The sequence below is a fragment of the Poeciliopsis prolifica genome, unplaced genomic scaffold (genome assembly GCF_027474105.1).
Source record: "Poeciliopsis prolifica strain line A6 unplaced genomic scaffold, Auburn_PproV2 SCAFFOLD015, whole genome shotgun sequence".
Classification (NCBI taxonomy): domain Eukaryota; kingdom Metazoa; phylum Chordata; class Actinopteri; order Cyprinodontiformes; family Poeciliidae; genus Poeciliopsis; species Poeciliopsis prolifica.
In genome coordinates, this window is record NW_026562390.1 from 7,958,034 (window position 1) to 7,970,887 (window position 12,854).

General features: G+C 38.0%; 1 protein-coding gene across 3 annotated transcripts in view; it reads left to right on the top strand.

Annotated features, from left to right (window-relative positions):
• The first annotated feature begins 1,016 nt into the window (after positions 1-1,016).
• The window catches only part of lrrc75bb (leucine rich repeat containing 75Bb), a 32,795-nt gene continuing 20,957 nt past the window's right edge, over positions 1,017-12,854 (top strand). The window contains exons 1-4 of one of the 3 annotated variants that reach the window (XM_055040173.1): positions 1,017-1,122; positions 2,382-3,032; positions 8,400-8,528; positions 10,627-10,739. In XM_055040173.1, the coding sequence (XP_054896148.1) occupies positions 2,631-3,032; positions 8,400-8,528; positions 10,627-10,739 (644 nt within the window). In that variant the 5' untranslated portion in view covers positions 1,017-1,122; positions 2,382-2,630. Of the gene's footprint in view, positions 1,123-1,233; positions 1,553-2,381; positions 3,033-8,399; positions 8,529-10,626; positions 10,740-12,854 lie in introns of those variants that run through there. The other 2 variants (XM_055040174.1, XM_055040172.1) reach the window with 2 other exon arrangements.

Sequence of the window (12,854 nt, forward strand, 5' to 3'; positions counted from 1 at the left end):
ACAATACTAGCATGAAAGTGATATAATGTGTTATCTAATTTGTAATAATTGATGGGAAGACCTCATATTTGACAACTTTATTTGCTTTTGTTTTAGCCTATATTTCAAATGTTTGGCACGGTGAGCTTTTTGCAAACAAATTGTGTCTCTTTGACCATGAGTGTTGATGTTTTGTCCCGTGTTAACTGTTTTGAAAATGTGAGGTTGACGGCATCATGGAAGCAATCGAGAAAAATCGTTCATAGTCTCGAGAACTCAGTTCATTAAATAACTTCAAGAAAACAAAAAATCTTTTCAGAATTTTTGATTGTATTTTCAGTAAATTACAAGTTACCTGAAATACATGCGTGTTTAGGAATATAAAACTGGAGTATCCCAACAAAACGATGACGTTTGGTTTCATTTCGCTGTTTGAATTTGTATCCATCTATCATCAATAAAAACTGTGAGAAACTGGAGAATCCAGTAACAAAAGTAATTAACTTTTAGTGTCTCTGTATTTTCTTTAGCTATTACTAAAGAGATGAAATGCATGTAATTTGTCAATGAAAAGAGACCAGAGGAGAATACCGATTCAGTCAGAGAGAGAACCCTTGTATGTGTGAGATAGAAATATCAGAAAAACAAGTGTGATGTTGTCTTTATCACTAATGAATTATCAGGTTTCGATCCCTGGGATAACGTCAGGATCAACGCCCAAACAAAATCAATAACAAGTCTTAGAAAAAAAAGAAAGATTAAACTAAGTTATTCATACTGTAATCATGACAAATTAGATGTTTCTGAAACCAACTAAGACCAATCTGGTTGTTGTAGCTCATTAGAAACTTATATAATCACTCTGGACCAACTGGTTGCAGTGGTGCATCACACTATTTGAGTTACTCCCATAACTTGTAGGGAGTAGGCAAGAAATAATTGAATATTTCAGTTTTATGTACTATTTGAGTCTGGAGGATCTTTTATTTTGAAAATCCTTTAACCGGATTCTCTCGGTTGCGTCTCGCGCGCCAACATTGAACCACAAGCAGCAAAATGAGTCAGAAACAGATCAGATGTCTGTGAGAAGTTTCTTTGTGAAGAGAAAAGGCCCAGAAGAGACTGGAAACTGGATTTATCTCGGTAGGTGATTCCCACAGTCCAAGCTGCTCTGACGTGGTTTCCGGCTCGCTAATGAGGGAATGAAGCTTCGAACTGTGGAGACCAAGTTAGCATCCTGTGCATTAGCCACTCTTCGGGTGTCACTAACTCCCAGATGGGACCGTGTCGTTGCAGAAAAAAACAAGCTCAGGACTCCCATTAGTCGTTATCGTCAGTTAAAATTTTCACGAGAGTAAAATGTTCGTTTTTGCGTCGCATCTGTGTCTTATTTTGAAGGGATACGTAAACGTTACCATAGCGACCAGAGTCATAGACCGTTAGGGCAGTGGTCGAGAGGAGACGAGAGGAGTGGAGCTGGTGCGTTTTAGGTCTGGTTCACACGGCACGATTTAAGGATTGCCGGCCGGTTTTCCAAACCTTTGTGACCTCGGAGACGATGAAAGTCCAACAGGTTCGTTCGGTTCGTGTGTCCAGCAACCCGTTCCACTCACGAACATCCCGATTCCAGAAGAAAATCCAGTAAAACCCCCAACATACCATACTTTAATTTATAATAAACAAACACGATAACGATGTAGAAGCAGCAGCGATAGTTTGTGGATCATTCTAAGCAATACAAGTCCTTAGATAAAAGTCGGCAGGAGGTGAGTTATATTTTTTCATAGTTAACATTTTTAACTGAATAAACAGCCATATATGATAAACATATATAAATTGTCCGATGTCCACCGGACTCTCAGTTGCCATGCACACTGTTTGGGATTCCCTCCGTGCTTACGTCACCGCGCTTTCTGATTGGCTACCTGCGTGCCGCGTTCTGCTCCTGGTCAGGAGAAAAAACCACACAGGCTGAGATAATCTCGCCAAGACAATGTTGAATATGCCGCCACTTATTCAACTTATTCGTGTTCAACATACCACACACTGCAGCACGTCGTAAGATTGTCGTAAAGGCAAAATAAATAAATAATAATAATAAAGGCTTCACCGGGAACACCAACATGCGGAAGCATTATCTGACGGGCCGCGACAAAATTGCCAAATTTTGACCGGTCCGCGGTAATAAAAAGGTTGTGGACCACTGATATAGGAGCATCCAGAAAAATTAACAAAGTAACCAGAATCTAGTAGAGAATAATCATTTTTCAGAAATGATATTTTTTTTTCTTGGTAAAGTTATTTATTATGATGGATTTAAAGTGTTTTTGTTTTTGCGCTTCTGCTGAGTATCCTGTCAGTTTGTCTCTAACCTGTCTGCCTGGCTTATGATGCGGGGAAAGGTGGGAAAACGAATCTGACAACATTCAACAGTCTGCTGCATGACTCTCGCTCCCAAGCTGAGCAGCAGCTCCCCGTCTGATTGGCTGAGAAGAGCTCCAGCTCCGAGTGGAGGCAAAGGATGCCAGAGTGCTCGGGCAGTGCATGGAGAGGGATGCATGCAGGGGACGTCGGCCACACGAACAGCGCACTGTAATGTGCTTTTTGCAGCGCGTTTCTAAGCAGCTTTGCAACTTTGAAGCAGACGTCTGATGCGCGTCCAGTCCCGTACGGAGCAGCTTAGGTGTGATGTTTTGGCTGCGCGTTGCACAAGCCCCGCTCCAGCTCAGTTCCACTGCCTCCGACACATCCTCCCTGGAGTGATGGGCTCCAAGTTAACCCGACAAAGAAGTCTGGATTTTGAGAGCAAATTGACCAAAAGGAGACACCAGCGGAATGATCTGCCTAAAGAGGAGGAGAGAAGTGGCGGCAGGAGCGGCGGAGACTTCTTGTTTACATCCCTGATGCTCAAGTCCGACAAGCTGCCGGGGATGCTGCGGAAAAGCAACCAGAGCCCGTATGTCAGACGGGTGGCCTGGGTCCGGGAGATCCAGAGGATGCTCCGGGAGCACAAGACAGAGCAAGCAGGAGAAGTGCTCAAACTACTGAGGAAGGTAGGAACTTATGAGTTGTTAGCTTCCTTTAAATCTTATTCATAATTATTTCTAAAAAAGAGAGAGAGAAAAAGGAAATGAAGTTTTGTCAGAAAACAAACGTTTCTGATGTTTTTGCTTGTGTTTTTTGTTTTGTTGTTTTCTATATACAGTCAAAGATTGTAACAATTTCCTCTTACAATCCAGAATAGCTTACACTCTACGAATCATAGTTAAAATATTTGCATTCAGAAGTCACACAAACTCCAAATGATTATACACAGAGAGTTATATTTAGTTAGATATCTTGGTGTGTCTTTGTTGATCATTTCTGAAAGGTGAAACAATTTTGATCATTTACTATTTGCAGCTTCTTTAAATATTGCTGTCCTTGTTTACTATAAAATTAAACCTATTTACTTTGTTTTTATCTGCGAAACATTTGAACACTGATATTGTCTGGATACTGACATAAATTCAGTCAGTTTTGGAAATAATTGTCGACTTTTAATGCGTAAGATTCCTTACCTTTTTATTGTGTTTAATATTGCATCCTTAAGAGGCGTGAATAAGGATCCAGGATGAATGATGCACCTTACACCCAAGAAAGTGGAGCAGTTTAACAAAGCTCAGCCGTGCTTTTTTTATTCAAGATTTTTATGGGGCCCTGTTGCATAGCACTGCAGTTTTTTTAATGATTCTATGGAAAAAAATCCCTTGTTTCTAATAAATGTACACTGACATAAACACAGAGTTGTTTGGATTTGAAATTTTGAATTAAAAAAAAAATATTACCAAGTCTGTTTTGTGTCTGAGTTGATGACAAGACTCAAACTAGTGACCTGGCATTAGTTAACATGAAGGCAGGAAAGCGGCTTTTGACAGATTTTGCAGTCGATTCTGCAGCATTTGCGTTGCAGAGGGTAAAGGTAATGTCTAAGTCACAGTTTGATTCCAGTGGCCTCCCTCCAGCAAAGATGATCAAATTTTGGAGATCAATGATCTTCCTTTTAACTGACTGGCTTAGATTTTTATGTCTGATTGGTTTCTGTTCGTATTTGCAACCTCTAAAATGAGGAAACGCAGCATCATGTTTTTACTAACATTTGGGGTCTTTCGCTCCATTGCTGGAGTGCTTACAAGTTTTTCATACATCCCTAAAACACCGCATCTGAATCTATGGGCTGAACAGCTTTCTGAGCATATAACCTCTACAGAGTCCTGCTTCGTGACTTCATCCAGGTGTGTTGATGCAGGGAAACATAAAAAATGCAGGAGCTAATAATAATAATAAAAATCCCACCTCAAAAATCAAACTTATCAGCTGATTTGAAACAAAGCAAATTAACAACAGGTTGGAAAAGAGTCTTGAAAGTTATAATTCTGATACATTGGCTGCATTTTTAACTTCAGTTTTAACTCTTCTGAATTATTAATAGGTGTCAGTTGGTCTGCTTTTGTTGTTTGTTTGAGAAATCTAACTATTGATAGAGATTGATCCTGTCAAAAGAGCTCCACATATAACTCTGACATAAATAACTTCATACAAATGCAGAGAGCATGTGGAACAGAAAACTGAAAATTGAAAAAATGTGTTGTATTAGGTGTTGCACAGATTTTGCACATAAAAATAAATATATATAAATATATATATATATATATATCTATATATATATATATATATATATATATATTATATATATCTATATATATATATAATAATATATATATATATATATATATATATTATTATATATATATATATATATATATATTAAAGCAGCTCTGCAATCTGTTAAATCTCAGATGGGATATCAGATCTTCCTTCTGTTTCATACATCTCCATATCACCGTGTTTAAGATGCTCACGAAGCACGACTGTTCCCTCCACCGCGAGGCAAGGTGAAGCCAGAGCACTGCTACATTGTTTGGGCTGAAGCCAAGTGTCTGACTAATAACACTTCAAGATGGGGGGTGAAAAAGTGCCAGTAGATCTCCTGTTGCAACTCTCCAGCAGTAAGGCAGCTTTTCCTCCCAGGAATGGATGAATGTGGAGATAATCACCTTGAGATGACAGATGAAGGAGACTTTTTCATTCTTTCACACACAGGAAGTCATTGCAAACAGGAACCATTAACAGTGTTAAATCTTCATCAAGCATATGACTTCTGGACCATTACGTTAATTAGTTTGGGATTATTCTAGACATTAATTAGTTAACAAACCACAGACAAGTGTTTATTGGAATAAAGCGTCAGACTAAAGTAAGATGCTACAGTTCAAACGAAGCAAAGCTGTCACATTTGATTTGTTTTAATAAACCTTACATCAATTTGTTTTGAAACCAGTTGATGTAATTCTTTAATATTATCACCTATCAAGTTGTTTTCTGTAGTACAGGAAAGCCAATATAAAATAAAAAATTATCAGTGGGTAATATTGCATTATTCTTGAATATTGTGAGCCATCCAGCACTATGTCACAGACAAGCAGAGATTGAATATTGACAAATATTGCAGCCAAACAGTCTTTTGAGATTGCGACATTGCATTGTCCAGAGTTCCCCCCCAGTGTATGTTAAGTCTGGCGGGCCACCAGGCTTCACTTGTGCCCCCACCAGGCTAAGCATTGCTTATTTATTTAAGTCTTTTTAAAATGTTTGCATTTTTAAGACTTTATAGTTGGTGTTCAGGTATTAATTTTCCAATTTTTCAATAACACATAATTATCAAGTGATATTTTCAAAGTTCCTGTCAATTTTAAACATTTTTTAACTCAATAACACAATGGCCTGCTGAATGAATGACTCCCCTGGTACCCAGCCACCGGGCTTAGCAAGTTTTCTGTGGGAAACCTTGACTCTAATTAACCTTGACTCTAATTATTGTGCAGCTCTATTTTCACAACTGTAAAATGTTTCCGTCTTGCAAGAGGGAAAAGAGGTGGGGTCTTCTTCCTATCAGCCTGCTAACCTGCAGTGCGCAATCTGCGCAGTGGTCAATCTTGGAAACAAAACTCACCTCATACCTAATTTTACATATTTTGATGCTGGAATCATAATTGTTATTCAATATATTGTTCAGCTTTACATATAAACTTAATTTTTAACGTTTTGTCATATATTTTCAATCATTACATTATTTACAGGTGATTTAACAGCAGAACAGATTTTATTTCTTATTTTGTGACATAAATAGCCTTGATAAGCTCATTTCTTTTATCAACATGACTTCACTTCATTCAAAATATTCACATTGTACTGTGCAATGATATTCACATTGCACATTATACAGAAACAAGACAGTTGAATATTTCTTGCAGGAGTTGTTAATTCAAATTCATTGACTTAAAGTGAATAGTGCCATTTAAAAGTAGTTTTTGTGTTTATACTTTGTCATTGAGTTTATTTTATACTGTGACATAGTTTAAAGTTGATGGAAATTCTTTTGTTAAGTTTTTTTTTTTTGTCACCTACACATAAGCAGAAAACATCACCAAGGCTGATTAATCCAAACACTCCAACATTATATTTCTTGTCATTATATTGGTAAATTTTGTGTGACAAACCACTGACGCATTGAAAGACAGGTTTATGTTTCAACAGGCTTTGATGCTGCTGAAACATTTTCAAATCCTGCGTATAGATCGTAGTTCAGATGCACGAATAAATTGTCAGATATGAATTCCTTCGGTGAGTTGAACATACAGTCTGATCTTAAAATGGGGAAAACAAATTTTGCAAGTTTCCCGTTCTGTTTGTGTTTTTTTCAAACAGACAGAAACAGTCCTAAAAGTTGTTTGCGGTCTAATTTTTGTCCAAATTACAACCTCTTGAAAAGTTTGGCTGTTGTGTTTTTTGGATGCCGCATATGTTTTGGATTTTATGCATTTAGCCCTGAGGTCATTAACTAATGGATCGCAACAGTAAGTCACCCAGTCATGAACAATTAATCAGGTAGTTGAACCAGAGGACCATAAATCTATTGAAAATGGAGTTAAATTAACCTCCATCTTCTGACTGCTGCTGCATATTTCTTTCATCGAAGCAGAAACATGTGGGATGGGATTTATTACATTAGGCTTTATATGTTTCTGGATTCTAATGAACCGCATGTGTGGGATGATGTTCTCCGGTTTAGAGATGCTCTCCTTATTGAAACCTGGAGATGTGCAGCTAAAAGGAGGAGAGCACAGAAGCTTCCTGTCGGGGACAAAGAGCAGAACATTTCATGCTTTCACAATGAGACGTCAGTGAATGCAATCAGATCTCTCTGTGTATTTAAAACAGCTGTCTTTTCATCTGTGTACCAGAATGTGATGCAGCAGTGGCGCAGATCAAATGAGGCACTTACATAATCAAAAGGCACAGTTTAAAAATTCTCAACGCTTCAGTTTCTTCACACATGTGTGTGGAGGATCTTCCAGCATCAGGGAATCCCACTGATCTCGGCTGTAATAAATCAACCCAGAAGCTGGAGGAGGAGAAACTGCTGATGGAAGTTTTTGTCTTTGTTTCCACTGTGCCCCCGAAGCCTTATGGCAGCACATATAGAAGATGTTTAGCCTCCAGCCTGCCGTTTCAAAAGCGTCTCAGCTCAAAGAATTGCTGACAACATTTATTCAGAAGCGCCGCAGCCTCTGGTTTCGCCATCAACAAGCGGGTGATGGACTGGTGAAAACGTGGGTCCTCTCTTTATGTTTGGTGAAACCAGCAACGTCCATAATGAAATAATTAAGCATTACACCTAAAAAGAAACCATTTCCTCTAAACTTTTATCCCCACAAACCTTTCAGGTAATTGTGTTGTTTCATGTCTTCTCTCTTGCTTGTTCTGTGCAAAAAAGCTTCAGTCTGTCTTAAAACATCATGTATTCTAACAAACTCATGCTACATACATGCTGTATGTACATTACATTAAACAGATATGGTTTGAGGAAAACATACAATTCATAAGCCTCTGGGTTTCTGGTTTTATTAAATCGCTCTTAAACTTCTTCAATCCTTGAAGGTAGAAATATTGTAGAAAAACACTTATTCTTCACCAGAGAGTAAAGCTGTATTATCTGATTAAGGTATAACAATATTGCATCTCTTCTCACTTAAACGCAGTTCTCAAATGGCTCTCAGCTTTTGAAATTATCTTCATATGTACATTGGCACTGTGTGCGACAAAGCCCAGTGCTGCACTCTTATGGGGAATCCCTATCTCCCAGCATTAAGATAAGAAGCTGAGATGGAAGGAGAAAATAAAAGAAATGCTTGGAAATCTCTTTTTGATCTGTCTTTATCTAAAAAGCGCTCAAATCGGCTGGTAAAATTTGCAGTGTTCACAAGTAGTTTAATCAGATGAAGCTCCGAGTTTAATTTCGGTCTTTTCTTTCCCCTCAGGACTTAGGACTGCAGGGCTCATCACTGAACGACATTTTGTACAAGAACGCAGCTTTTCTCAACCTGGTGGACCCCATTTCTCACGAGCTGCTGCTCAGTCTCGCCCGGGACCTGCAATGCCCAAAACGGGTATGAAGCTGCAGCTTTTCAGATTGTTTAAATGTTGCATTGATGACCACTTATTGTAAAATCAGGGCTCTTAAATCAGTAATTTAATTGTGTTGTTCATCTACATCTAGAACTACAGAACTACCCAAACACAATAATCCACTACAACACAAACAAAGGAAAACTGGATTTTTTTGCTATTCCCAAATGCATAAATCAAGTTGTACTCACTTTGAAAAATAAAGGGACAGCTAAGGATGAATAAAGGGAACAGAGAGAGCATTATATGTGGTTGTGACCCTATTTAGTGCCCTGGCCTTTCTGTGCGTTTGAAAAATTGGCAGCTGCTGTGCTGAAGTCAAAAAGCTTTTTGGCCACCGAGCTACTGGGTCAGAGGAGATTTGGCACCAACAGTGAGGACACTGAGGACTTTGGCGAGTGGCTGCGGAGCAACTAAACAAGAAAACTCCCCTAATTCCTGAATGCTGCCTCTGAAAGCAGGCCATCACACTCTTCATTAGTATTTCTGCAACTATCCTCATTTCAATGTGTCGGAAACTAAAATGGAACCACTGATTCTTTAAGAAGTAAATTGCGTTTCGTCCAGACTGGCAGCCGAGCTCATTCACTTGCGGCGCAGCATACAAATCAGAAGCGTTAAAATTCAAGATACATTTCGATCTTGGGCGTGTGAACAGAGGCACAGCTGCTCAGATTGGCTGCAAAAAGACAGAAATCGCGTGAAGCTATCATCTTTCTTTGTGGTGAAATGTCATTCCTGTAAGGAAAAAATTTAAAGTCTGAAGACAAGATCACAGAAGTCCAATGATAAAGTCTGTAGGAAACTCCTTTTTTATTCCTGTTTGCTTCGGAAGCAAAAGCCCAGGAGTCAGGGAAGGAAAGTGAGAGACTGGCAGTGGTGAGCTCCTGACTGGCCACCGACCCGTAGCGAGATACTGTGTCAAACGTGACAAGGGTGTAGAGAGGCTGAATTCAGGGCCCTGCAGCTGCTTCTGGCACCAACATTTTCCAACAACCCAGGAATCATATAGATTTAATATCCAAACACAGACTGTGAGTCAAGACAAACCTAATTTTTGGAGTGTGTTGTCAGACTTGAGTTAATTCAGCGCACGCTTCGGTTGGATTCACTCACCAGATTATTTCACACGATTGGCTGTGTGGATCCATCCAGACGTCGGATCCTTTGAAAAAACTCCCAGTGACTTCATGCTTGATCATTCAAGTGGTTGAATATGTTGAAGCCTGTTCAGTTTGTCAGCTGTGAGAAGAAGTAGCAGCAGGAGTCGTTAGTTTCCTCAGGGTGAATTAAACAATGTTTTTCCCCTTTTACGACTTTGCCTTTTTGTTGTCATTGAGTTGTAGCTTTAATTAGATTCTCCCTGTTCAGCTCAACCTTTTACACTTAAAGTCTGTGATGAAATGTCTGCTGGCTGAAATGTTTGTAGGAGATTTTTCTCAATTGAGTTTATTGGAGGACTTCAAATATCAAACATCTAATGTTTGATATTTTATAATATATATTTTATGGGGTTAGGGATTTGTCAATCAGACAATTATCAATAAATCAATTTATTGCATGATAAATTAAAACAAACTCAATAATGTTCATCGGTATGATTTACCGTTTCTCTTTTTTTGCACTCTTTCTACCAAAAACTGGATGAAAAAGTCTTCAGTTTGGTCTCAACTTGCCCGTTTCTGAAGGACAATTCTGTTTACAAAGACATTTTAATTCATTTTATTTTATTTTTTTGTTTGATTTCTTTTAGATATTTAAAATGTCTTCTAGTTTCAGTGTTAAATATTTCTTATTAATACAGTTTATTGATCTTTCAGAATGCCCTCTTGCATCATTATTTTTGCCATTACCATTATATTACTTAAAAATGCTCTAAAAACAACAATATTATCGTTTATTGTTATTGCAATTTTTCTGGCATTTATAACTTTTTTATGTCATGAAAAGTTCAGTTTGATTTAGTTTTTTGAGAAAGTGGGAGATAACAGGATGTTTTTTTTTTGCATAGTGTATGTGGTTTCAAAGGTATTTTATGTCTCAAGAGTATGATTCAGTTGTATTTCTGTGTTTTTGCAGGAAACTGAGTCACTCAAATCCACCAACAAGATCTGCCGCCAGCTGATTTACCACTTGACCCCTCACTCCAAGTGGACTAAACAGAGCGTGCCCAGAAGGAAGTCCCAGGCATGGTGGGTGTTTGCGTGTGTGAGTGAGTGAAAGTGACTCTGCTGTCGTTTCTAAGACGATGCACTCACTGACCAAGTGACCACAGCGAAGTGATTCCTAGTCTGCTGCCATTTTGGAAAAGTCTCTCCACTTGATCTCGCTTCAAGGTGATCGTGCAGCGATCGCAGTTTCCAGTCACTTCCAATAGCTGAAACTTCATCAAACACAAAATTCCTTCCCTTGAAAATAATCCCTCCACGGTTCATAATGGATGGATTAGCTTTGTCTTAATTAAACATCAAGCCAATTTTGCCTTAATTAAACAATAGCCCGTCTTTTCCTAGCGGCTGTTTCTAACTCTTGTCTCCCCTCAGGCACCATCAGTTTTTCAACATTAGTAAACTGATGCATTTTTATTTTGTATTGGCTGAAGTATTGTAAAACACTACATAAACTGATGCACAATCATTAACTTTAAGTTGTAGTTACAAAATCTGTTTAATCTCTGTCCCACTTTATATTCTACAAGAAACTTTTTTTGTGAGAACTAGCTGAGAAATAGTTAAAGCTGATGGGGAAGTAAAATATTTTGGGGTGTTGACCCCCATTGACCTTTGGAGATAAGAATGTATGATGGACAGATAAAACAAAGCCTTGTAGTAACAGCTTCAGAGCTTACATTGATGCATATTTCTTCTCACACATTTTCACCCTGGTGATGCTTGCATTAGTCTGCCAGGGTTACATAAGCGTGGTTTTTAATTCAGTGATGGCACCTCTCTGCTGACATAACCAAGCAATTCACTTCAAAGGTTTAAACAGACACAAATCCAGCCACGCCCTTCATTTGTTAATTAAAAATGAAATGAATCAGGCCATCCCTCCAGAGGAAGAAGTGCTGATGGGAAAGAGCAAAAATCTCTTTTCTGGACAAGCTTCTCAGTGTGTAATGTGGTCCTTGCCCCCATTTCAGACAAAAAAAATAAATTATTTACCCTCCGATGCGTAATTGCATCCTTTTTGACCCAGTGAGGTCATCTTTTTGCAATATTTTTGTTATGAAAAGTTTTAATCACTTTAAATTCCAGGTATTCCTCAAACTATATGTTACTAATATCATGCAATTCAAAATTTTAATTTACCTCTTATACATTTTAAGAAATAGCATGTTTTCTATTACTACTCCATTCTTTTGTGAGTGGGTCAAAAATGACCAGCATTCATTTCCTATGGAATTTAATGGGAATCTTTGTTTCTTACCAACTGTGACTGTCAGGGAAGTAATTTCTTGTGAACCATACACACCGAGTCCTTAGTATCACCCCGAGTAATAATATTTTACACAACAAGAACTCTTACATATAAGTATTTTCTAAATGTAAGAGTTTAAAAGTTTAAAATAGGACAGTATGAGACTCAAATGATGTGACAAAATGCAATGTTTTAGCATCAGCTCCTTTGAGCAAAATGTTGCTTATTTAGAATTGAATCAGGGATTTCAATAAGGGCCAAAAATCTTGATTTTTCCCCACTGAGGTTCACCTGATGTTATGAACTGCAGGTAAAATTCACTGAGCTGTGTTCAAGAATATCAGGAGTTTGCAAATTAGTGATGCAATGTGAAATCTCAGGAATGAAGACTGAAAGAGGTCGTCTGTAATATTATTTTTTATCTTTTGTTTGGTAAAGTTTCGACAGCTTAAATCTGAAACTGTCCAGGTTTGTTATAAATGATTGAAGAGTCATTAACCACTGTATTTTTGAACTTATTGATCGTGAAAGTCTACGTCTAGTCTTATCCTCATACCTTTGATTCTGCGTCAAAGGTATGAGGATAAGAAGATGGCAATACCTTAAAAAGACAGCAGAATCCCTCTCTTTTAAAAAAGAAAAAGAGAGAGCGTTATTGTCTTGGGTTTGTATTGAGCTCAATGGTTGAAGGCTTTAAAACACGTCTCACGGGATGCAACAAATATCCCTGGAAACTTGCTTATCGCAAACACTAAAACACAGACTTAGGTATTTTCCAGTATTATTTAAAAAATAATAAAAACAAAACAGACTGACCTACTGGAAGATCACATTCGGTCATTTCTACTTTTTTGGCATGTTGGATGCTGCTGAGAAAGCAGTAAATG